Source organism: Alosa sapidissima, chromosome 16 (assembly GCF_018492685.1).
Source record: "Alosa sapidissima isolate fAloSap1 chromosome 16, fAloSap1.pri, whole genome shotgun sequence".
Taxonomy (NCBI): domain Eukaryota; kingdom Metazoa; phylum Chordata; class Actinopteri; order Clupeiformes; family Clupeidae; genus Alosa; species Alosa sapidissima.
Genome location: NC_055972.1, coordinates 7,681,402 through 7,708,437, shown reverse-complemented (window position 1 = coordinate 7,708,437; position 27,036 = coordinate 7,681,402). Strand labels below are relative to the sequence as shown.

At 43.7% G+C, this 27,036-nt stretch overlaps 1 protein-coding gene across 1 annotated transcript; it reads left to right on the top strand.

Moving 5' to 3' along the window:
* Positions 1 to 1,359: 1,359 nt before the first annotated feature.
* Positions 1,360 to 20,560, top strand: ccdc6a (coiled-coil domain containing 6a). Its single transcript, XM_042064823.1, has 9 exons — positions 1,360 to 1,751; positions 3,218 to 3,367; positions 7,224 to 7,352; positions 7,801 to 7,904; positions 8,880 to 9,040; positions 9,999 to 10,155; positions 12,161 to 12,261; positions 16,591 to 16,712; positions 19,133 to 20,560. Exons 1-9 carry the CDS (start codon positions 1,503 to 1,505, stop codon positions 19,325 to 19,327), a joined length of 1,368 nt encoding a protein of 455 aa, XP_041920757.1. The 5' UTR covers positions 1,360 to 1,502; the 3' UTR covers positions 19,328 to 20,560.
* Positions 20,561 to 27,036: the final 6,476 nt, after the last annotated feature.

Here is a 27,036-nt window from a genome sequence, read left to right as displayed (position 1 = left end):
GTGCACATGCTCACCCAGATCTGGATCGTTTAAGTTATGAAATTCTTTCCAACAATCTTCGAATGTCACCAATACAAGTTATTTCTTCATTATCTATCTACCATCTAGTAGGCTATTGACATGCGCAGTGTGCGAGTTATACCACGGTTTAACTACGGGGCGGGTAGGCGATTTTTCTTGTTTTTTTTTTAGTTTAAATGCTGATCCTGCCATTAATAGCAACAGCATAGACGTATGCCTATTATAAAGATAAAATCCGTTGCACACGGGTGGTGCCATAGGTCTATGTTTGCTTACATGAAACAAAATATGTGTTTACAATAGGCTATTTACATGAAACACCCCGATGGATCATTAATGGGCTACGCAAACTTCAATGAACTTGATAGTAAATAATCCACGGACCCCGACCACCAATGATGTGTCTTTTGACTGTTTAATTAAATCAACTTAAAATTACTCAACAACTTACATTGTTTCACAATCACATGGGCTATAGGCCTAGCCTATAAGGCTGTACACAGAGCCAAACACACGCGATAAGAGCAGCCAGCGGCACCAACCATATACAATAAACAATAACATTATGGCATAAGCTAACATAGTATGGCAATAGCCTATTATTTACAATAGGCTACAGTTAGGACTATAGCACAACACATTCATTATCTTTGACACAACCCCTCTCACTGCCTGGACGCAACGGCACACATACTGTAGGCTACACAACACAACGATGCGCATAGCCCTTCTCATAAGTAGGCGACCTACATAACAGCAATACTTAGGCCTACAACAACAGCAAATTTGAAGTAAAAGCAGTTACCTAACACAGAAGTGACCACAGCGGCCTGGGTTAGGCCGCTTTTGCTCGAGGTCCGGTAAGCCATGATGTGGACAGGCGATGACCTGATTTGAGCGCTTTCACGTTTCGCGCCTCTAACGTGCAAGCAGGCAATTTTTTCATGAATCATGAACTCAAAATACAATTTTATTTCTCTTATTTTACACATTTTAGGGAAAATCATGGCCAAAATATAATTTATTTGGCAATCATATCAATATTTTAGAGCTCCCCCACAATTTCACATACCATGTTTCCAGGGGAGCTCAGGTGGCCACTAGGGGAGCCATGGCTCCCCCTGCTCCCCCCTAACTCGCACCCTGGACATGTGAATGAAACCATAGACATAATATACATGAAACTCCCTGAAACAGAATTCACGCGGCCATTGTCTTTTCAAATAATTATTGTTATTATGAAAAACATTCACGAGTCGTGCCCATAGATCGCGCACAGGTTGCCGCCCCACCCTGCATGTTACCCTGCATGTTACCGCGTGGTGGCACTATCCTCGTAACACGATAGTAGTTCCTGCAAGTGCTGTCGCTCTAGTTGGTATTCCCCGGCGTATCCCCAACCCTCTTGCCAGTCTAGCTGCCGTTCAGTTGCTTGGCCTGCCCGTCCAGTCCATAGAGGTCCAGTCTCGCACGATACGGTGATGGCGGACAGCGAGAGTGATACCGATGGAGCCGGGAGCAGTTCTGCTACCCCTATGTCCTCTACCGCCTCGACATCCAGCAAGCCGGGAATACTGATATCCCAGTTTCGCCTGGAAGAGCTGACGAACCGCTTGGCCTCGCTACAGCAAGAGAACAAAGTGCTGAAAATCGAGCTGGAAACGTTCAAACTCAAATGCAAATCACTGCAAGAGGAGAATCGAGACTTGCGAAAGGCTAGCGTTACAATTGTGAGTATTCATTCAGCGTTGGGTGACAGGCTTGTTGCATGTCCGTTTTTTTAATGTCAGCACATGCCTGTAACCCAAATTAGTTTGCTAGGTTGGTGTGAGCCAAGGAAATAAGCTAATGATAGCCCGTGGCCATCGTAGACAGTCTTGAGATTCACTTGAGCTTAGCTAGCTCGGTGGCTAGTAGTATTTCGTGAGCTAGAGCCAGGTAAGATGCATAGAACTAGCTGGGAGCTAGGGAGTTAGCATATTTTGTTATGCTGAATCAGATTAGCATCTTCACCTGCCAGCTAACGTTATGTTGCAATCACGCTGTTAAAACACCAGTGGTATTGTGTAGCGTACCATTTATGTTACGCGCAGTGTTCTTTCTACTAAAGTACGCTAGTCAGCATGGACTTCCACTCTTTCTCATCCACCTTCATCATTCACAGTGTGGCCTAGTAAGCTAACTCGCTAACAACTTTAGCATCGCGGCCACCAGACAATCTAACGTTAATTTAGGTGTGCACACATGAGACAGCTGTCCTTTCTTGATGTCTTTTTCTGATGCGTAGGTGTAATGTTAACGTTATCCTATAGCTTACATGCATGGGCCAGCTGTTTAGGCTTGTTGTCTAACCAACCAGCATCCTCATTTGTCAAGGCGGCATATGAATATTTTAATTATTGGCAAGTTGTTTGCCATCCAAAGTCAACCAAGTCTGATTGTTTAACGCTTGTTTGTTAGCAAGCTACCAGGCTAGCTAATGTTATGGTAGATGATGTTGATGTAGATCAACCAGCTAAATACAAAATAGCACGAAAATTACACTTAGTTCGTAGTAGTTCGTAGGATAGTTGGTGCATCTTTTTACTTACTTGAGACTGCATTAGAGTAATTTCAATGAATCTCTGCTGAAGTTTTTATTGTTGTCACACGAACCCTAGAAAAGCTGAAGGACATTCTGTTCAAGTGCTGTTTAGTGTACCTGTATTTCATTTGGTTGGAAGAAGCTTCCCATGCTTACAATGAAAACATCCAATGTCGTCTTTTGTCCACTTGCACACACCCAAAAGTAACTTCAGCTCCTGCGAATCAGATGGGCTGAGATGATACGTGCAGGATTATTGTTAAGTTCTGCAAAACGTGTTCACAGCCACATATGGCCTTGTGCTTCATATAAAGTTTGATGCATTGATTGCCATATATGGTCATATTTGGATTCTGGATTGATTTTGTTCGTGGTGATATTTTTATGTGGTGTTTCTGGTATTGTGCCCCCCGGAGCCAGGTTGCTTGCTTCTGAACTAGGTGTGGTTAGTGAGACTGGATGAACATTTTGCAAATGCTGGCTTGTAACCCTTCCCACTTTTGCCAAAATCTAAAAGAATTCCAGTAATGTGAGGAACTTCATGAATGTCTTGTTTCTTTCACCACTGTAAAAATCTTGAACGTGCCCTCTGTTTCTCTCCTCCCTCTGTAGCAAGCCAGAGCGGAACAAGAAGAGGAGTTCATCTCTAACACGCTGTTTAAAAAGATCCAGGCCCTGCAGAAGGAGAAGGAGACTCTGGCTGTTAACTATGAGAAAGAAGAGGAGTTCCTCACCAATGACCTGTCACGGAAGCTTATGCAGGTGGGTCAGGGTCGGAAGGCTTATGTTGGAAAACTGAGCTGAGATATAGTTTGTCAGCGACAGGTTTATGTTTCAAAAGCTCTGAGACTGATGCTCATAGTCTTATCCAGTCGACCCGAACCTAACACTTGTGTCAACGATTTATTCAGAGGTGAGATCCAAAGACCAAAACAGAACTCGGAGTTTAGGTATCACATATGTCATTAGGTGTTAACATTATTTGCATTAAAAAAGTCCTCTGAACAGTTCACTGTAATTTTTTGTTTTGTACAGGCAGGATAATTGCAGGTAAGAAAGATCTGTAGGTTGTAGAATGTTTATTTGTTATATAATAACAAAATTGTTGATAACCTAGGCCTAGTCCACTGCATACTGTGCTAGACTACTAGGAGAACTCTGATCCTACAGAGCTTTTTGAATGAAACGTGTCAAGATGCGAGGGGGGAGAGGTGTTAAAAAAATGATCACTCACAACACAAGAACTGTGGCGGAGGATCTTTAGACCAAAGACAAACCAAAGACTGCTCATAGTGCAGCATTAGAGGATATAATTTGTAACTGACTGGAATTGGCTTCTTTCTCTCCTGTAATACCCCGGCCTCGAGTCAGGCTGCTTGGTCCCCATCCCAAGAGAACAATGGCTGAAGGGTTTTTATAAATGTGAATGTGAGTCATGTCAAGACTGCTAGTTGATTTGATTGGTTGAATAAAAGTAATGGCTTATGTGATTGGTTGGATTTGAATCCCTGTAGGCACAGTGACTTAGATTTGCTCACATCTGGTCTGAGCTTCCCCTTCTGTTGTGTGAGTCAGCAACATGCCTCAGTGGTTGGAAATTGCACAAAAGATAGAAGCATCACACATCAGTGAATGTGTGTGTGTGGTGGTGACTCCCTGGGAACCGGAATAAGAATCCAGAATAAGCCACAGGGTTCTAGAACCTCTGAGGGCATTCCAAACAGCTGCTATGTGGAGTGCTGATTTGCTGATGTGACAGGGTTACCATCCAGATCATGTTAAACTACTGCTACTGCAGCCAGGCAGTGTGACGCTGCCCACCCGTGTGCTTCTCTAGTAGCAAGTGTGGTGTGGCAGTGCCAGGAAGGGAGCCAGCTGGCACCTGAACACAGTGGAGTGAGTCAGACCTTGACCGTGAGAGGAGAGAAGCTACTGCAAGAAAGGAGACAGGAGACAGAACACAGTGCGGAATGATTGAGAGAGAGAGAGAATGGGGATGTTACACCTGACTGTCTTAGGCTACATGTCATTTTTTATTAGATATTCCAATTAATTTCTAGCCTTAAGGGATTTTTGTATTTAATATATTGAGCACTGAGTTCCAATGCTGTTTTTTTTTTTTTTTTTACTTTGGCAACATTTATGCATGGCAGCCAGTGCCAGCAGAGATTATTGGATTCGAGAGAAAGAGACCAAAGTAGGGCTTTAACTAGGTCTGTCTATAACTGTTTTCAGACATGTCCTCTGCACTTTATGCAGATCTTTGTCAAACGGATGTTCGACCCTGCTGGTGATTCAGATATGATGCTTACGTGCGGACATTGGTGTGGAGGACACCGACGCACATGAACAGAATCTCCGTGTGGTTGAACAGGTTGAACGTGGTTGAACACGCACATGAACAGAATCTCCGTGTGGTTGAACAGGTTGAACGTGGTTGAACACGCACATGAACAGAATCTCTGCATGTTCTTCGCTTCGTTCAGACCAGAGATCATTTACGCAACGTCCGTCCAAAATACTAGGAGGGAAGTAGTGCAGGAGCCCCCTAAGTTCGGAGTTCCAAATGTCGGGACGACGGGATACGTTGTTCAGATATACGGCCCAACCGCTTGATATCCGCAGAACATGCAGACCTACACCTATGTCTGAAAGTAGCATATGAGAGAGAGAGAGCGAGAGAGAGGTCTGTGTTTCGGCGATCTGTGATTCCAACCCACCAGGCAGCCAATTAAAACATGCCGTGCCACTGAGCCCTACACACACACACACACACACACACAGAGTCCCCATGAGGCTTAATCTGCTGTGAGCTGACCTTCCTGTCTGCAGCCCCACCAGGTTCTGTCACCTGCCCTGCAGTGGGGAAACTTAGCTGTTACTTGCCCTGCTCAGGGTGGCTTAGTCTATTACAATAGGCAGGCTTACAGGTGAATGGTGCTGGTGGTAATGAAACTTCCCATTGCTCACCCCAGCCAAGAACAAGTGGCTGACATCACACGTGTTAGAATTAGAATGAAATCTAGAATTAGAATTTAGGTTTTAGTTACTCTGCTAAATTGAAGAATTTGGAAAGTCCTCAACACAACCGACATCTTTCAAATGCAAGCATTGTCGAAATATCATCCTGTCAGGGATTTTGTAGAAAGTTGGGCTCAGATAGCATTGCTCATTGTATCATGTCCGTGTAACATGGTTAACGTGTCAGGCTCATTCTGACCAGACAGACAGACATGAGATACCAGATGGATTTTGGCAGCAGAGACCACACAGATGGCAGGAGATCCTATTGGCTCAATCCAAGCATTTTTGCACGCCATGCCATTGCCACCGCCACCCTGTTGAAGCCAGTGTAATAACTGCACTGGTAGAGTTTCGAAACGGAGACCACGATCGGCCCAGCCGTTATTTGACCCCTGTTCAACCCCTCTTCTGTGAATTTGAATCAAGCCAGTCAGCATGAGTTATTTCCAGATTGAGGTAATTCAGTTAGGATCTGGGTCACAAACATAGATTGTTAAAGGAAGAAGTACTGTGATGGCCTGGGTCTGGGAACTTACCATTGGCAGTTCTCAATCCGATGAGCGGGATAAACGGTTGTCTTTCAAATTTTTTCTGTACTCATTCTGAGTACCCTGATGTCAATTTGAGAATCGGTCTGGTGTTAGCCAGGCTATCACAACCTGGGAGAGAAGCACCAATCAGCAGTACAAGAGCAGTAACTAGCTAGCCATGGCAAGGCATTCACTCTGAAACTGGCCCAGATGGGATGGGACTCTTGAACAACACACTTGGAGAGGTTGGTCACACAGCAGGAACAAACAGCCCATGTTAACACTTTCCAACATAACATCAAGTTGGGTTGAACCCTAGTGGATGCGTTAGATAGATAGATAGATACTTTATTGATCCCCAGGGGAAATTCAAGGTTGGGTAGGGATCTCTACGTTGGTAGGGAGTAATGTCTACTACTGCGCTGTCCCAAGATCAGGACTTCGCTTGCTTTGTTAATCTACATCTGAGCATTTCTACGAGCTGCAGACCTGCCTGGCTACCTATTATTTGACCAGTTCTCAACACTTTACATTAGAGACCAAACAGAGCTGAACTGCCAACACAGTAGGAGCTTTACATGCAGACAGTTGGTTGGACCTATTTCTTCTCTCTTATTTCTGGATGTTGGCTTTTATGGGTGTAAAAGTTGCTGGGTCGCAATGCTTCATTCAGAAGTAAACAGTAAACAGATTTCCTATTCATTATTTTTATTTGGTAGTAGTTGCATCACTGTGTAACAGCAAGAGACCCTATTTACTGGTGAATATAATGTATTAATATTTCTCTGAGTCCACAGGAATATACATGTGTCTGTCTGTGAGTGTCTATTTATTCATGTTTGTGCACATCTGTGTGTTTGTTTCTTTTGTATTTACGTATTCTCTCTCTCTCTCTCTCTTTCTTTCTTTCTTTCTTTCTCTCTCTCTCTCTCTCTCTCTCTCTCTCTCTCTCTCTCTCTCTCTCTCTCTCTCTCTCTCTCTCTCTCTCTCTCTCTCTCTCTCTCTCTCTCTCTCTCTCTCTCTCTCTCTCTCTGTGTGCGTGTGTGCGCATGTTCTGTCCTCAGCTCCAACATGAGAAAGCTGAGCTGGAGCAGCACCTGGAACAGGAGCAGGAGTTCCAGGTGAACAAACTCATGAAGAAGATCAAGAAGCTGGAGAACGACACCATCTCCAAGCAGCTCACGCTTGAGCAGGTACACTCTCCTTGTCATTTACTGTTCCTCACACAAATGCACGTTAAACCACTTCCTGTTGCTCAAGGAGGGTGGGAATAAGAGAAATTGTTCCCAGGTGAGAATGTGTTATGCTTTATCCTGTTTGTCATATCCTGTTACTCACACTCGATTGGGGAATTGCTCCTGAGGTCACTTCCTGTAGTAGCTTGTACACATGTTGGAAATGGTAATGGCTTCTATTATCATATCCTGTAATTCACAACCATGTTGGCAGATAGTATGCACACACACACGATTATTGTTAGTGGCACAAATAGACGTTATATGAGATTGTTACATATGTTGCCATCTATTTTGTTGACAAGTCATGTTGTTTATGTTGATAAGTTTAACTTGTGTGTGAGTTAACTGTTTGAGTGCACATGTGTGTGAGTCAGCTGTTTGAGTGGTGTGTTTGTGTTTGTAGCTGCGGAGAGAGAAGATTGATCTGGAGAACACGCTGGAGCAGGAGCAAGAAGCGCTGGTCAACAGACTGTGGAAGCGCATGGACAAGCTAGAGGCAGAGAAGAGGTCTGTGAGCGTGTGTGTGTGCGTGAGCGTGTGTGTGTGCGTGAGTGTGTTTGTGTGCGTGAGTGTGTTTGTGTGCGTGCGTGTGTTTGCGTGCGTGTGTTTGTGTGCGTGAGTGTGTTTGTGTGCGTGCATGTGAGTGTGTGCGTGAGTGTGTTTGTGTGTGTGTGTGTGTGCGTGTGTGTGCCTGTGGTTCTGTGCAGAAGATGTGTGCAATATCATTGTGCAATTGTGAAAACTGCATGTTCCAGAATCTGAGTTATTCATTGCATTGGCATGGCCTCCCACCTTGTTGCCCGCGCAGCATCGTTCTGTTACTTTGTGTTATTGTGTCTTTTCATATCTCTAGAGATGCACACAGCAACCTCTGTAAGTCTTGCATAAGGTTCATGACATGCCTGACGTATGACGCTGTAGGTAGAGTGAAAGCAGCAGCAGAGATTTACACCAGGCCGTGCAGAGACCTGCGATGTTGCAGCTGTTAGCTGTAAATTGGTCAGAAGTGGCTGAAAGCCTCAGTAACGGGGAGTTGTGAAGGTGCAGTGTCATCATGACACATGACATGGCCTTTGGTCAGAGGAGAGGAGGACGACGACATCATCTTGTTCTGAAGAATGGCGCCAGTGTGTAAAACTAGCACAATTTCACTGGCAGCTGCCTAGTTGCAGCTCGTCCCCAATCTTTGGCCTGTGTAAATGGCCAGTTGAAAAACATTTTTTCAAATTACTGGGCCGTGATGTTTTCGACGGTTCATTGGCAGTTAGAGGACAAAAGTTAGCTTTGGATTCTGTGCCGCAGAGCTTGCACACTCTGCTGTGCCTATCTGCAGTTTGAGGCTGTAAATTGTTCACAGAAGTGGTTGAAAGTCTTGGCAACACGTAGAAGTAATTGTGTGATGTCAAGAGTCCATCAGTTAGTTGGTGTGCCTGTTGGTTGCCAGGTAACCGTCTCTGCCATGTTCCCTCTCTGACCTGACAGGATTCTTCAGGAGAAGCTGGACCAGCCTGTCTCGGCACCTCCGTCGCCACGGGACATCTCCATGGAGGTGGACTCCCCAGAGAACATGATGCGCCACATCCGCTTCCTCAAGAGCGAGGTGGAGCGACTCAAGAGGGGCCTCCGCACCACGGAGATGCAGCGTGAGTACCTTGTGGGACTCTAAGGGCCTCGTCATGGGGATCTATCTCAGTCCAGTCCTCATCTCTTCCTCCAGCAAATACACCTGAAAGCGTGTCTAGATTCTGATTACACCTGCATGTCAGGCTTATATTTGGTCTAGTCTTTTTTTTTTAAAGGACTGGAAAAATAATGCCACATCTGTTGGCTTTGTCCTCTAGAGGGAGACATTGCCCTAAGAATCATGACTTTCTTCCCGTTACTGATGGCTTGTGAACAGTCATACATTTTGGTGTTCCGTTTGTAAATGCATTATTGTGTAACCAGCATAGTCACTAGGAGAGAGAGAGTCTTCAGAATGCTGCTCTCTCTATCCATTTGCAGTGGTAGTTGCACAACAGTGCTTGCTGTCTGGAAATGCGACCATGTGCAAGTTTGAGAGAACTGCAATACCAGTCTGTGACCTAGAGGGCACCATGGGTCACCAAAAAGTATCCAAACGGTTATATCACTGTGAGCTGCAACTCACGTCACAGAGATCTATCCAGCAGTGATGATGCCCCTGACCAGCCTCATCATTGAGATTAATGACCAGTCATATCAGGACATTGTAACACACTGTAACATGAAACTCCTTTGGAAGTAGAGTGCGGCGAACACACACAGGACACTCAGCTTGCACTTAAACACCGTCATACAAATAATATGATATTTTTTTTATATCTGTACACCATGCAACATTAACAATAATAATCCTTATCTCCTATTCTCTCCCATTCATTCTTTCTCTCTCTCTCTCTTCCTTTCTCTCTCTCTTTCTTTTGCTCTTTCTCACATTCTCTCTCTCTTGCTCTATCTCTTTTCTTTTTCTCTCTTTCTCTTTCCCTCTCTTTCTTTTTTCTTTCTTTCTTTCTCTTTCTTTCTCTCTCTCTCTCTCTCTCTCTCTCTCTCTCTCTCTCTCTCTCTCTCTCTCTCTCACAGACACAGAGAAGCGTGCCCAGTACATAGAGGAGGAGCGGCACATGCGGGAGGAGAACATCAGACTGCAGAGAAAACTCCAGAGAGAGATGGAGCGCAGAGAGGCGCTGTGCAGACAGCTATCAGAGAGCGAGAGCAGTCTAGAGATGGATGACGAGAGGTACACACACACACACACACACACACACACACACACACACACACACACACTCCAGAGAGAGATGGAGCGCAGAGAGGCGCTGTGCAGACAGCTATCAGAGAGCGAGAGCAGTCTAGAGATGGATGACGAGAGGTACACACACACACACACACTAGGGCTGTCACTTTACGTTCGAAAATCGATTGCACAATCGATTGGACCAACCAACAAAAGTTTCGAAAACGAAAACGATTTTAACCAAATATGTACACTATTAATTTTAAACGAATTAAACAAATGAAAAAGATACATGTAACAAAACTCAGGAACAAGCAGTAAGCATTGCGAAAGCTAAAAAGAAAATTCCCACCAATTTTACGCACCGGAAACAGCTTTTTCAATCGTCTGCTGTGCTGCTGGTGTTTTGCTAAAAAATTGAGGACAACGCGATCAACCTGTGCGACATGAGAGATACAAGTGAAAGGCCCTAATAACTTTTGGGTATATCAAACTATGGAGAAGGACAAAGCGGTATGCAAACTGTGCAGTCGTGAGTTCTACGTAGGCGAAATTTGTTTGACAATTCTAATTGTAAACGCAGCCACGTTGAAGCCTGCAGTAATGTTTTTCACTGATGTTATGGCAGTCCACTTTGCTTATTGTTTTTCGAGAATGTTGCACTCCTGTTTGTCATTGTGCGCGAAACTTCACGCCATTGTGCGTCTTCAAGCGCCCCCTTTACGTTCATCCTAATGCCTGTTAGTTCGTGGATTGTCCTATATTTGGCGTTGAAAATTGAAGCGTCTTTAGACATGAAAATCGATTTTACAATCGATTCAATGAACAATTATGTCTCAAGAATCGAACAGGATTTTTTCACAAAAGTGACAGCCCTAACACACACACACACAAGCTCCAGAGAGAGATGGAGCGCAGAGAAGCACTCTTACATCCCACAACTACCTCACGGTGGTGCCGTTTCCCCTGTTTGATTTTAGCTGCTCGGCAGTACGTTTGGGTTCTCTTGTCCTGTATTGTTTACAGGTGAGACCTACTGTATTGTGGCTGGGTGCAGCTGGATACTGTATTGTGGCTGGGTGCAGCTGGATACTGTATTGTGGCTGGATGCAGTTGGATACTGTATGGGTGCAGCTGGATACTGTATTGTGGCTGGGTGCAGCTGTCCCAATAAAACCCAATAAAAATGTTTTTGAGCCAGACACCCTCCACGCTTGTTTTTGGCTCTGCTTTTTTATGCTGTCAGGTAGTAAGAGCTAGCCTGGCTCCGCCCTCCTACGTACATCCGCTCAATTTTCATTTTACTTCAGTACATCGTCTGGGATTTCGGTATATTCGCGGGTTTTCTCAGGCCAAATTTTACCTGTCCAATCAGCGAACAGAGGGGGTGGCTGAGAAAGATGACGTTAAGGTTGTGCGCTAGTTTGAGCATGATGTACGTCGCGACCAAACGTTTGCGATTGGTTATGGCAGATCCAGAGTGGCTCTGGGCAGATCCAGTAGTTTTAAACTTCAACAGAGTACCCGCATTCAAGGAAGTTAACGCTTGGCAATGGAAAGTGGCCAGACTCTCTGTACATTATGAAATGTACGAGAGTCTGGTAGAACCAAGTAAGAGCAGCCTAGATATAAATGGCAACAGGTGTGTACACACACACACACACACACACTAAATGCAGAGAAATTATCTGCAATTTTCTGACAGCTCTCAGAGTGAGAACTCTGGAAATTGACAACGGTGCAGAGCACGCTCTAATGACACATACATATATACAAACACACATGCACAAAGAAACACGCAAACATATGTAGGTACATACATATATACAAACGCACATTCACAAAAAACACGCACTCATACATATATACAAACACGCATGCACAAACAAACACGCACACATATAGGTACATACATATATACATTTATTTACATACACTCACAAATACACACACACAAGGCATGATTGTTCCTGTGTATCTCTCTCTCTCTCTCTCTCTCTCTCTCTAGGTATTTTAACGAGATGTCTGCCCAGGGCCTGCGGGCTCGAACCGTCTCCAGCCCCATCCCCTACACACCCTCCCCCAGCTCCAGTCGCCCGATCTCCCCCGGTACGTCCACACACACACACACACACACACACACACACACACACTTTCTCACACACTCTTTCTCTCTCACACACACACACACTTTCTCTCACACATGCTCACATTCTCACATTCGCTTTCACATGCACATACAGTTTACTGCACTTCACTACACACTTTCATACTCTCTCATACACATGTACACAAAAGTTATGTAATGGACACACACACACACACACGTTGAGGGACGTTGACTCGGTAGATACAGACTAAGACCAGACTTGCTGTGTGTGTGAAGTTGAGCGAGTGGCCTGGAGTCCCTGCTTCAGTTCTTCACCAGCTCTGCTGCTTCCAGACAGCTGCTGCAGCTGCCGCCCACACTGAGGAAGTCATCAGACCTGTTCAGTATAGTCCACTTGCTGTGAACTATAAAACGACTACTTTTACTGGTGATGGGAAGCCCTTTATACAAACACAAAACCAAAGGTTACCTGTACAGTACATACAATCATTGGACCCATTATGCAATCGCCTCACATTATCTATCGTGTGAAACGTAGACAACAACATTGACCTCTTATTATCTATCGTGTGAAGCAGACCTCTCATTAAAGTTCAAAATCCCGTTAGGTGCTAATGAAGGGCTGTGCACAGGGATTTTGAAGGTGCTGATGATGTGCAGTAGAACGGTTGAAACCTCAAAAACGAGTATACATCGCACACTGGAGGATCTATTTTTGCTGATTTCATGTGTTTGAACACATTTCATTTAGGCCATTACCCATGTCAACCCCCAACAATTGGTTTCCATAGAAAAATGTACTCTGTATAAAAATATACTCCTATTTACAAAAATACATATTGACCTCACATTATCTATCGTATTAAACGTAGACGACAACATAAGGTAACCCTTACTGTGCCCTCAATAAGCTTCCAGCAGATTTTTTTAGTGGTCAGCTCTTATCTCCTATGGCTGTGGTATAATCTTTAATAAGCCCCCATTAGCCAGTGTTTTTTTTATTTTATTTTTTTATAGCGTTGCAGGTACAAGGGTTGGGAACATTTGGTCTCTATTCAGGCATACCTTTGAGATGGAGACGTCCTGATTGCAGGGGTGGTTTGATAAAAGAAGCGGACTCAGGTGTCAAGCTCATGCCCCCCCCCCCCCCCTCTTTCACTTCAGTTCGGTTTACTTGAATTCAAATGAGATTTATGAGCATGACTATTTCTAAGCTGTGTTGCTAAAGCCAACATGGTAAACACAATAACCTAAACACATCTGTAAAAAAACAAAGAAGAACAGACATCAACAACGTCATACTCTTTTCACCCTCGTTTGGTTTGCTTTGCTTCTCTTCCTCTACCTCCACCTCCTTCTCTACTTCCTTCTCTTCCCCCCTCTTCCTCTCTCTCTACTTCTCTCTTCCCTCCTTCCTCTCCTCTTCCCTCCTCTATTTCCTTCCTCTCCTCTTCCCCCTCTTCCTTCTTCCTCTCTACTTCCCTCTCTTCCTCTCCACTTCTCTCCTCTACCTCCTCTTCTTCCTCCTCTTACCATACTCGGACTTGTGCTTCATATGTAAGCACTCCTATCCTCTAGTACTAATATTGACAGATGCAGTGGTCCTAGCTATAGTCTCCTGTGCACTGTAGCTTAAATGTTGTTATATTGCTGTAGCTGTAACTCTCTTTAATGTTAATTGCTAAAAGCAACACCAAAGAGTTTTTTGTACCTTAAAATAATGTTTCCAAAATCGTTTTTAGTGGTTCATCAACTCGTAACAGGGTGAACGGCACTTCTGCATTCGCTTTGTGGCCCTCTATCGGCTATAACCACACTATGTAAGTTTGCCAGATCGGGTAGCGGATCTGTAGTTTGATGGAATGACACATAAGAAACTACAAATTTGACTAGCATCTGATGTTGCAAAACATCGTACTTTCATAAAATCATGCAACATATTCTACCTTGTCTGTCGACATCGTTATTTGCAAAGCCTGTGCTGGATAAAGAAATAGCGCCCGTGCGACAGAGGAAACATTCTTTGGTGTTGCTTTAAATGGTATTCTATTGCTGTAAGTCGTTTGGATAAACACGTCTGCCAAATGAATACATGTAAATGCTTCACACTGATCCTGCATCAGACAGTTGATCAGCCGCTGTTTGCTTTACAGGGCCTTGTGCAGGTGAACCCAAGGCTTAAGTGTTCCACCAACCATGGGCCAAAACTCTGAGTTGACTTATTTGTCTTGTCCCCTGTGAAGTTATTGCCAAATGACACACATCGGTTGTTTCTGGCTGAACGTCTGGCCATGGCTCTTATTCCAGTCTCAGTACTCAAGCGCCAGGCGTTCTGTGCTCCACTCTCCCTGGTTCCTGCTGAAAGGTTAAGCAAACGGTTATCTGTGTTATTGGGTGTGGTTCTGTCTGGAACCCCATGAACTTGAGTCCTTGAGTCTTCAGTCAACAGAAAACTTCAGACGTCATGTGTGTGTAGGTGTGTTTATCTGTGTGAGAATCCTCAAAGGCTTTATCGTTGTTGCTGACCAGAGTAGATTAATGAAGCAGAAGTACTATTGACTTTGGTTCTGTCTGTATCGGGACACAATTTCTTTTAGTCTGTCTGTCTTGCAGTAAAGTTAATGTGCGGTGAGTGTGAAAGAGAAAGGGAGTTAAACAGGAGAAAGGTGGAAGACAAATTAAAGAAAGGTGCTACGTTTGTTTCCCTTTTGGCAGCTGAAAATGACAAGGGCTTAATTTTAATTTCGCTTTGGAGGTTTTCTTTGTTAGACTGATTTTCTCAGGATATATATTTATTTATATATTTTGTTATTTTGATGGTCTTTTTTGATCTTCGTCTTTAATGGCTACCCAGCTGAGCAGTACAGAGAGAGAGAGAGAGAGAGAGAGAGATGGCAGGATGTTGGCCCTGTTCCCGTGCCCTGCACCCCTCCTCTGTCTGTCTCTCTTTCTCTCTCTCTGTCTCTTCCTCTCTCCCTCTCTCTCTCTGTCTGTCTCTCTCTCTCTGTTTATCTCTCTGTCTCTCTTTGTCTGTCTCTTTCTCTCTCCCTCTCTTTCTGTCTCTCTCTCTCTCTCTCTCCCTCTCTCTTCTCAGCCAGGCAGAGAGGAAGTCAGTCAGCACATAACCCATCCCTCGTGCCCTTCCTCTCTACGCTCATTTCCTGTTCCCTTCTGGAACCATCGCCCAGGTGATCGTGACCCTCGCCGCGCGCCACTTACCTAGTCACTGTTGACCGAGGGTTAAATGAGGCGGTGACATCACTCGGGCTACCGCTCCAGGGCCCCCGTGCTTTGTCAGCGGAGACTGTTGCCAGGCTCACACGCGCCTCCCCGATGGTGACTCGGCAATTTTTTTATTATGCCGCGCTAAGCCTTCCCCTCACATCAGAGGAGCTTTGAGTTGTGAGACGCGGCGGGGCAGAATAGAGAGCCTCGTTGCTCTCGGGGCGCTTGTCTCATGGACGCCCCTCGTCTCAGCCTCTCTGTGCACACAAAATCCCTCACGTGACTTTTGCGTGTGCCAAGGAGGTTATGACCTCAATGTGGTCTGTCTGTCTGTCTGTCTGTCTGTCTCTTGCCTGAGAGTAGGATCACAGATAAAAACTACTGGCCCATCTTTCATGAAATGTGGTAGAAAGGTATAGCAGCAGAGGCCAGGGAAGAACTACTGGCCCATCCTAGAAAGGTATAGCAGCAGAGGCCAGGGAAGAACTACTGGCCCATCCTAGAAAGGTATAGCAGCAGAGGCCAGGGAAGAACTGCTTTCATTTTGAAGCAACTCCAACTCACGAGGCTTGATAAATTTGGTTTCACTTCCACATGTACTGTGATGTGCCGCATTTGGTCTTGGTGGAGTTTGGTCTGCACTCTCGGTGCCCTACTTCAGATACAGTTCATGTCATACTACTACTGCTACTGCTACCTCAAGTACTACTACTACTACCACTAGTAATGAGAAAGATCATAGTACAGCAATAATGATGGCGATAATGCATTTACATTTCATTTATTCATTTAGCAGATGCCAAAGTGACTTAAACATGTCAATTATATTAGAGCTGTCAATCGATTCAAAAAATTAATCTAATTAATTACATACATCTAAATTAATCGCATATATGATTTTTGCTGTTAAAGTATTTTAGTGACATTAAAGTTCAAAAACTCTTTTATTATTATTTTAATAATGGCCATAATAATCTATGCACTGTAATAAATCGGATAACAATAGAGTGCATTTTCATGCACTCTAATAAGAAGAAGCCTAGGAAGAACAGTACAGTGCATTTTCATGCACTGTAATAATAATCTCTTTGTTCCTCTTACAGGTCTGTCGTACGCCAGCCACACAGTGGGCTTCACTCCTCCAGCCACCCTGAGCAGAGCCCCCCTCCCCCACTACACACCTCCGGGCCTGCACGTCCACCCCAGCTCCTCCCACGGCATCCAGGTACACACACGCGCACACACACACACACACATACACACACGCGCACATACACACACACACACACACACACACACGCACAGGCCTGCACGTCCACCCCGGCTCTTCCCACGGCATCCAGGTAAACACACACACACACACACACGCACACACACGCACACACACGCACACACACACACGCGCGCACACACAGGCCTGCACGTCCATCCCGGCTCCTCCCACAGCTTCCAGGTAAACACGCACACAAGCACAGACTCTTTCTAGCTCAAACACACACACTGCAAATACGACACATGTACGATATACATACACACAAAAGTACACAAACTGGTTTGTTTAGAGATGACATTTAGAGAGGAGTCTACAGCACTATTTTGCCTGTAGTAGTAGAAACAAAGACATTGAAGGAGCAAAGAACTAAAAAAAAAAAAAAAAATAAAGAAAATGTACACATGCTCCTCAATCTAACCACAAGTCCTAACTGCAAGCGATGTGATCAAATCAGTTAAATTACATTGTTTTCAATTGAAATGTCCTGAAAGTACGGCACACGAAGCGCAATGCAACGTGCCATTTTGAGCAAACTTTGGTTGGACGCCCCTGAAATATGATTTAATAGAAGGTCAGTGTAGACAGAGAGCATTTAATGCTACAAGACAGTCGCTCTCTGGGATCTTGTTAGAATACCCTGTTAGATGTTCTTGCCAGACAGACAACAAGGCTGGAATGTATCCTGTTGCCATAGTAACAAAGGTCACAACAAAGTTGTTACAAAAGCCAGATCCCACTCCCACTGTGTCCTGTCACCATGGCTTCCGCCCGGACCAGGAGCTCACGCTTCTATCCCACCTGTGCCCAGATACACCTGTTTCCCACTCCGCCACACCCGATCCTCTCTCGCGACCCAATGACAGAGCCGAGACGGAGTGACACTGTGGTGGAAGCGCGCGCTGAAAAGACCTTTATCTCCCCTTTTATGTGGCTCACAACGTATTCTATTCTAACTATGGTGTTACAGAAGCAATTCATAATATAAACATGTATCACACATATACCTTAATTGCTTCTGCAACATCATAATTCTCTTAGCCCTCTTAAAGTCCACTCTCATCTCCTTTGTCTTGGCAACAGTTAAAATTAGGTGGTTGTTTCCACACCATGCCACAAAGTGCCACAAAGCTGTTCACCACTTCTCTATACTCAGTTTCCTCCCCATCCTTGATAAGGGGGTTGAATCAAAGTTATCGCACAAGTTATTTACCCGGGCAAATATTATAGACCTCCATATAAAATATGCCTTATCTGCATATCAGAGGTCGTCATATAGTCGTCTCGGGTGTCCTGGGACTGTGTTCTTTCACCTGATCTGCTCTGGCTCGACTTTGCTATTCTTTCTTGTCGAGTTGTTTTGAAGTATTTCAGGTCACACATTGTCCCAGTTGTCTTTATATTATTACATGCCAGTGAATAGCTTGCTTAGGAATGAAGGAGGCTCTGGGCATGCGATGGCTTTCTATGGTGTGTGCTGTTGAGAGAAGTGATTTTTTTTTTTTTCCCACTAATGCATGAGCAAAGTAGTTGAAAAGTGATTTTATGTTAAAGATTATGAATATAATTGTAATTGAGGCTTAGTCCCTGAATGAAAACCTACTGTGTGGCAGTGGGAGTCTTTCACAGGTTGAGCTCCTTAGGATTGTTTTTGTGATCTTTTCAGGCCTTTGATTACATCATTGGAGGTTCCACATTTCTTCCCTGGTGGGATTACTGCTTAGAGAACATTCCTACTCGGGGTCAATAACTTCCGCGCACACCCGACTCCCTGACAAATCGCTCTTTCTCTCTCTCAAACACACACACACACATACACACACCACTTATGCATCACTCTCTATCTCTCTAATACACACTCCACACATGGATACATACATATTCACATCTATACACACATATTGTGTGTGTAGGGGTGTGCATGTGTGTGTGTGTCAATAAGGTTGCTTAAAGAACACTGAAATGTTGAAAGGGTTATGTCTAATAGCACCACTGTTATGATGGTATTTTGCTCTATAGTATTGTATAAATCTTAAAATGATGGTATTTAGCTCTATAGTATTGTAAATCTTAAAATGAACTTGAATCTTAAATCTTACTCCTGAAAAGTACAAACAAAAACCAGGTAGCATCTAAGAAGTATTAATCCTTAATCTCTAATCTGTTTTCCTTTTAAATTAAGTCTTTCCTGGATAAAAGGATAATAATTTGATGGTAAAAGCAGTTAGACTAACAGATTGTTTTTCCTTAACTGTCATCATTCCTTCTTCCTCCCCCACCTCTTCTGCTTTTTATTCAAATCACTCATGCTTTCTTCCTGTTTTTCTCTCTCTCCCTCTATCTCTCTCTCCCTCTCCATCTCTCTCTCTTGACAGAGGCCTTCCCCGCGGAGAAGCAACAGTCCAGACAAGTTCAAGCGCCCCACCCCCCCTCCGTCGCCCAACACACACTCTGGGGCGCAGCAGCACCCTCCTCTGCCTCCCCCACCCCCCCAGCCTATGGTCCAGTCACCCACGGCACCGCCAGCTAGCACACAACAGCACCCGCTGCAAGCACCCTCTCAGCCTTAATGCATGCACAGGACTCCGCTACGCTAGGCTAGGCTAGGCTAAGCTAAGCTAGGCTACTTAGGCTAGGCTAGGCTAGTGCAGCGATATTGCAGTTACTCATTTGGGGGGAGAGGCGAGTCGTCAGCAAGGCTGGGGACAGGAACAGGAGTTTGGTTTCTGGCGTGGCACTGAAACGGGCTGACTTGTGTATGTGCAAGTCGGCAGACTGGGACTCGTGTTTGTTTGTTTGTTTGTTTGTTTGTTTGTTTGTTTTATTTTGTTTTGTTTGTTCCTTTCCATTAGGCTTCTTTTGTTTACCACACAAAAAAAGAAAGGACAAAAAAGTTTCTGTATTTTGTTTGTTTGTGTGTTGTTGTGTATAGGAGTTTTGGGCGGGACTTACTTAACTTACTGCTAGTCAGATATGCGCTTGTGCTCAGGAGGATTACCTGGGAACACACAAACACACACACACACACACACACACTCACTCTTTTCCTCTTTTTCTTTAATTCTTTCTTTCTTTTTCTCTTTCTCTTTCTTTCTGTCTTTCTCTCTCTCTCTCTCTCTCTCTCCCCTACAGCTGCAGCTAGTTAGTAGTCCCACCTGGAAGGCGAGACACTACTCTCATTCTCGTGTGCCATCACTCAGTACAAACCTAACGCATCAGCCAGCGCCTGCGTCCCTCCCTCCCAGCCTCCCTCATCACCCCATCAATCGCACTTCTCCCATTGGATGGGAGTTCTTATTCAGAACAGGCCATACCAGCAGAACAAACAGGACAGCACGTGTTCCTAACGGAATTCTCTTAACGGTCATTATTACAGAGCATGTAGAGCTTTGATTCTGGAATGGTGGCTTTGATTCTGTAATGGCGGCTTTTAAGAGCCTGCTAACTTAGTTGGGGGAAGGTTGACGTGTTTTGTGAGGATAGTTCTGAAAGCATTGTGTGTGGCGTGTCCTAACCCTACCTTCTGCGTGTGGTACGGAGGTTAATGTGCAGTTCTAGAGGGTTTGGAGGTTCTAGCAGAGGAGGAGATTCAGGTACAGAACCCGTGTGTGCGGGCGGGGCCGGTGTGTGTCGTTGCTTCAGACGGCCCAAACCCTCCATCGCACACCACAGACGACCGAAACATCAGCTCGCAGAGCGAAGGCCCTCATTTTACTCTTAAGTGTTACATGAACATGTTCAACAGGAACAGTCCTGTTCAAGAAATTAACCTGAATATGATTAAAAAGCGTGTAAAGTTAAAACGTGTCTTGTCATTTGTCACTGAGTGTGTGTTTTTCTCTCTTCCAGTGGCTGAATGTCTCCACATAGTACTACTTACTTCTTGTTTCAAAATAAATTCCGTGTTTTATATGTGAACAGTAGCTTTTGTATACACAGTAAAATAGATTACAATAAATATATGTTGGGAATTTCTCTCTATGAACATAGTATTCACTTAGCATTAGCTCTGTCAGAACCTGCATTAGCCAGCATTAGCGCTGTTAATAGTCAGAACCTGCATTAGCCAGCATTAGCGCTGTTAATAGTCAGAACCTGTAGGAGCCTGATTTATGGCCTATAGTGGTTCTAAGGTTGCTTTCACACTGGGTCCGTTTAATTGGACTGTACTCGAATTCCCCCCTAGCCCTGACCCAGCTGCTCTCTGTTCACATAACATTTTTGTTTGCAGACCTGAGTACGTTATAGCTTCTTTTGACCAATATCGCTTGGCAACATTGCAAAAACGTCAGTTTATTTCCTGGTTTTTGAACAGATGGCATTCGAAATGCACCGGAGTTCTAACGAACCGTAGGCCTACCCCAGACCACTGTTTTCTAGCGGACCCGGTTTCGGTAGAGCGTTCACATTAGCAGAAATCACCGAACCATCGATCCAGACGAACTTGCGTCCGGACCAAACGGTCTAGTGTGAATGTGCCATTAAAGGACTCCGCTACACGGACAAAAATTTTGTTACATGTTGTTTCCTTACTGTTTTCTGTGATCTAATCGTCACAAACGTGACTGACTGCTGTGGACTTGGCACCATAAGCTTGTGTCTGTGTGTGTGTTTATATCTCTTTGTGGTATGTGTTAGGTTTCCACTCTGTGTATGCAGTATTCACAGGTGCCGTTATCCGATCGCTGGCGCCTCTTGGTGCCAGGCATAGTGCCAGCTCTCACCCTGTAGGGGGTGGGGGGGGGCTTGGGTATCAATGTAAGTTCATGCACAGCTAGTTCTATTCCAGTAAGCCAGGCTGACGGTCACACATAAATGACAATAACAATAATGTGTATCCGAGTTTATCTGTGGTTGTTTGTGTGTATGTTGAGGTAGTGTGCCCGCCTTGTACAGAATTAGAGATGCTGAGTTATTACAAAGTGACTATGTCTAACACTACTAGTGGTATGGTGCACCAAGGTACATGTCATTTGGTAACACACCTCTTAATCCTACAGAGTGTTCCACATCATCTTACATCCTCCAATCAGTGGAGACCCTGGAAACTGGAGATGTGCATATGATTCTGTTGTGTATAATATGACTGAGACCCTGGAAACTGGAGATGTATAGTATATAAGTATATATGCTCTTTTGATCCCGTGAGGGAAATTTGGTCTGCATTTATCCCAATTCGTGAATTAGTGAAACACTGCACACAGTGAGGTGAAGCAGACACTAATCCTGACGCAGTGAGCTGCCTTGCTACAGCGGCACTCGTGGAGCAGTGAGGGGTTAGGTGCCTTGCTCAAGGGCACTTCAGCCGTCCTACTGGTCGGGATTCGTACCAGCAACCCTTCGGTGACTAGTCCGAAGCGCTAACCAGTAGGCCACGGCTGCCCCACGTATTGGTACATATGTACGTATGATTCTGTGGTTGTGTATGATGTCTGGACAGATGGATGGATAGATTTACAGCATTGATCCCAAAACGAAATTAGTGTTGCAGCAGCACTTCACAGAACAAATATAACTTACAAAGAACACGTGAGACAACTGAATTTAAAGCAAATTGACTGTAGAGTGTGTTTATAACCCTGTTTCCAAAAAAATCGGGATGCTGTGTAAAATATAAATAAAAAAAACTGATGAAAACCTCCGATAACCATTATCTATAGACACAGTTTGATGCACCATCCACAAATGCTGGCTAAAACTACCATTCAAAGAAGAAATCATTTAGACTTTTAGATTCAGAAATACCCCCATCTTATCTGGGCCCAGGCTCATTTATAATGGACTGACGGCTCATTCACACAGTTGCGTGCATTGCAGAGCTAGAGACGCATCCCGTCCACTTTACATGGGCTTACGTCATCCGCCAAACTGAATTGTGGGTCCGTCGCTCGCGTTGAGAAGTTCAGCTGTTGCTGAACCGACGGACGGCACCGGCCAATCAAGCCAATCGACGGACGGCACCAGCCAATCAAATTACGGTTATACCTTCAGTCATTTGCATAGCTACCGTCGGGAACACCCACTGGCATGCGTTGACGGAACGCAACTGCTTAGGAGCCCTGAGGCCCTGTCCTTCCTCAATCAGAATTTGACATAAATTCATTCATTTGACATTTTTGAAAATGATGCACTCTGCGTCCTCTGGCATGAAGAAGTGAGGGGCCATCCATCTTGTGATTTGTGTACAGTTCATCTTTGATGGTATGTGGGTGCAGAATGGTATTATCATTTTTGCAGAGGTGGAAAGTAACGAAATACATTTACTCACGTTACTGTATTGAGTAGTTTTTTTGTGTATTTTGTATTTTTTAAGTAGTTTATAAAATCGGTATTTTAAATTTTACTTGATTACATTTTGAGTGAAGTATTGTACTTCGCTACATCAAAAATCCCATCCATTACTTGAGTAAAAAAAAAGACTAACGAAAACGGAAAGGGAGAGAAAAAAATCGCGCCCTAAACCACTAGCCTAGTGATAATGATCAGCATGTAGCCTACAACAGCACATGAATTAAACTGGCGCCATGCAGTCTTTATGAAAGTGATGGAGACTGGATCACGAAATGCATCAGATTAGCCTAACCTATGAAAGTGTATTTTCCGCTATTCCAATCGGTTGTCTCAGTTCGTTTTAGCACTAATAATTGCGGAGATATTTAAGCAAACACCATGGGATTTCGTGTTTTGACATTTGTGCTCACCTTTCTTTGGAAAGAAGTTTATTAGCAGTTGTTTCCCCTCATTTTGATGTCTCTTTTTCCTGTTTTGGGCTTTGTTTTTAGTAACCTGACTTGGCTTTCTTGGAGAAAGACATTGCACCAGCAGCAAAACAATTAGCGGTCCACTACTAGCGCTGCTCAACTAAATAAACAAAAGATAGACTACCTTATGAGTCGTGCAGGCGGACTAAACCATTTAGCTCTTTAGCAAGGGAGAGTGAGAGTGACCTTACACAGTTTTCACTATGTTTTGTATACAAAATCCACTCAGTCAAACTTTAAATTTCGTCTGACATTCATTTTGACATTTAATTTGGAAGTTATAATATTCAGGTAAAATAAATATATGGTGGAAATAAGTATTGAATGCTTTTTTTTTTTTTTCAGTAATTAGCCTAAACTTCCAGTGAGTCTATTTGAAATTTTCACCACACATTATATTAACACACATATAAAAAATCCAAACATAAGTTGCATAAGCAGTATCAGGTCTGATTTTGGCCCATTGTTCTAAACAGATTCCAGGGGTCCCTCTTGTGAATCCTGATCTTTAGTTACTTCCAGAACTATTTAATTGAATTGGCTGCCTTCAAGTCTTTCTGGAGCTTTCTCCGAGTGGTCCTTGGCTCTTGGAATTGACTATCCTTCTGACTCCCTGGTCAGAAATATTACGAGATCCTGTGCATGGCCGGTTGATGATGCAGTGATGTTTCTTCCACTTGCAGATAATGGCTCCCATGCTGCTTACTGGAAGATTCTGATGTTTTGAAATGCATCTGTAACCAGTTTCATTGATATGTTTTGCAACAATAAGGTTGCAAAGGTCTTGGGAGAGCTTTTTGCTTTTATCCATCATGAAATGTTTCTTGTGTGACACCTTGGTAATGAAAAACCTTTTTATAGCCCATCAATATGTAGGCTACTAACCAAGCTTATATTAATTTGCACAGACAGAAAGGATAACTAGTCTCTATACAGATTCCAGCTCGTTCCTTCCCTTTCCTTGCCTTAGTGCTTTTTCTTAGCGTGTTTAATACATTTCCCCTGTGTTATTCCACTTCATTACATGACTATACTTATGGAGTTGTTTGTTTTTATGTGTGGATTACCTGAGTTATTACTAATGCCTGGTGAAAATGTTGTGCCCCCTGTATTTTCACAGGCCCTCTCCTCCATTGGGGCCCTATACTTCCCACTCCCCCCCATTACGACGCCCTTTAATCTGCTGAACCTTCTGCTCGTTTCCAAATATAAAAAACACTCTCTGCAACTCAATATTGGCCTGCCTGCCTCAGCTGCCTGCGAGGGGCTTTTCAGTTATGCTGGATTACTGTTCACTGCAAAGCGACCCAAGGATGACTGCAACTAACTTTGAAAATCAACTACTGCTCAAACCTAAAGGAGAACTCCGGTGATTTTTCACATAGATCTCCATTTGTCAACGTCCTTTTCAGGCAAGTACCTCCACTCGGCAGCCATATTGCAACAGTTTTTGGGCACTTATCGTGCATCTATTTCAGCAGAAATGTGTGTGCGTAAAGGCTTCACGACACCAATCTTGCTCCAGCAGCGAGATCACAACAGATGATTGGCACGATGTCTTCAATGCACCCCACATGATTGGCTCAATGTATTTTACAACACACCACATGATTGGCTCAATGTATTCACATGTCGACGTTTTGCCGCGGAAGGGTTGTGATATGTGTAGACATATGATGTGTAGACAACTGCCATATTGGCGTTACAAACTGACCCCATGCATTACTATGGAGGATTTTTTGAGTGCTGTATCTCCTCATTAGAAAGTCTTTGGTAAAACTGGTTGTTCTGGTACCCCCCCCCCCCCCCCCCCCCCCCAAAAAAAAAAAAAGTAACTAAGTAACTTTTACTTAAAGTACATTTTAAATTAACTACTTTTTACTTTTACTTGAGTACATTTTCAGATCGGTATTTTAACTTGAGTTAACTTGAGTACTTGAGTAATATTTCATCAAGGTATTGGTACTTTTACTTGAGTACAATATTTTCGTACTTTTTCCACCTCTGCATTTTTGATAGTATGAGGGTGCATTATTGACTTTGGCAGCTTGCACATCTGGAAAGGCACAATGAATGTACACAGTTTTTGAGAAAAGTATTCTGCCATCCAGACATTTATTTTAGAGAAGACCTTGAATATTTCAGGAAAACCACTGCATTCTGCACATACACCAGTATGGGTCCATATAAAAATACCAGGGGCCTGTACTACGAAGCGGGGTTACTGGCTTATCTGGGTAACTTCGAGAGTAACTTGATCACCTGTGGCGTAACTTCTCGATTAGCCCGTACTACGAAAGGTTTTAACCGAGGTATGCTGCCATGGCAATTTACGCCGCATCTCTCTTTTAAAAATCGCCTGTCTCAGAATAGAAGAAGTCCAGGGCAATTCTGCGCAAAACTGTCACATCCATATTTAGTTGGCGTTACGGACGTGACCGTTTTGCGTGGTATTGCCCCCGTATCGTTATATAAAGCTCTTTTCTCGCTGTCTAGCTTTCTCCTCTTTGAGCAATCGATGATTTGAAAATAACTTACTTATCGTTAACTTAGATATCCATCTGATTGTTTCTCGTCCCGTCTCCTCTCCTCGCTCGTTTCAGGCTATCAGTCTCTTCCCCATAGTAGGCTATACTTTACTCACTGACTCAACTTTATCAGAATTCACAGATTTCACTGGCTGAGTATCAGCAAGCGAAATGATGGTTCCTGAAGCTCCTGAAGCTGTTATCCTGAACAAAAGCACTCTGGACAAAATGACACATTTTGCTTGCAAAAGACTGTTACTCTCTCAAAACACTTGAAACATGCAGCAAAAGCAAATCTTGCCTTCAAGCACTACAACTTGTTGCCAATTCAAAAACACTCTTTAATCAATCATTACACACTGGACAACAAAATGCAAAATCTAGTTCTCAAAATGAGCATTTTTGCTATGTCTGTTCCATTACTTTCTCATTTTTCTGGTATCAGAAAAAAACTGTGAAAAGACCAAATGTACTGAATAAAAAATAATTTATTCATTCCTCCCAAAATGTAACAGTCATTGACATGTAAGACATACAGCAAACACCTAGCAAGATACTGTAAATTTCATTGAACTACAACTTTCATCGAAATAGACCTACAGTAAACACCTTTTGTACTGTTTTCCCCACCAAATAGGCAATGCAGTAGGCCTACTTTGTCTAAATGTGCATTAGATCCATACTTGCAAATAGCAACACAGAACAGACATCTCTTATGTATAATGAATGATTGCTGATTGAAGAATTGTGCAAAGGAGTTTCACACAGGTGTATCAGAAATTCAGACTTATGCAAGGAATCTATACCACCTGTGAAAATATGTTTTCCTTTTGTTTAGCATGGGAAAACCAATAGAGTTTGGGGCTTTTGAATGACACCTGTGTTAACTGTTTTGCAAAAGGGTGTGAGAAATGTGTGAACCCAATGAAAATGTGTGAACACATTCGCAAGAGATGACTTCTGCTGTGCAAAGAAAGTAGTCATGAAGAC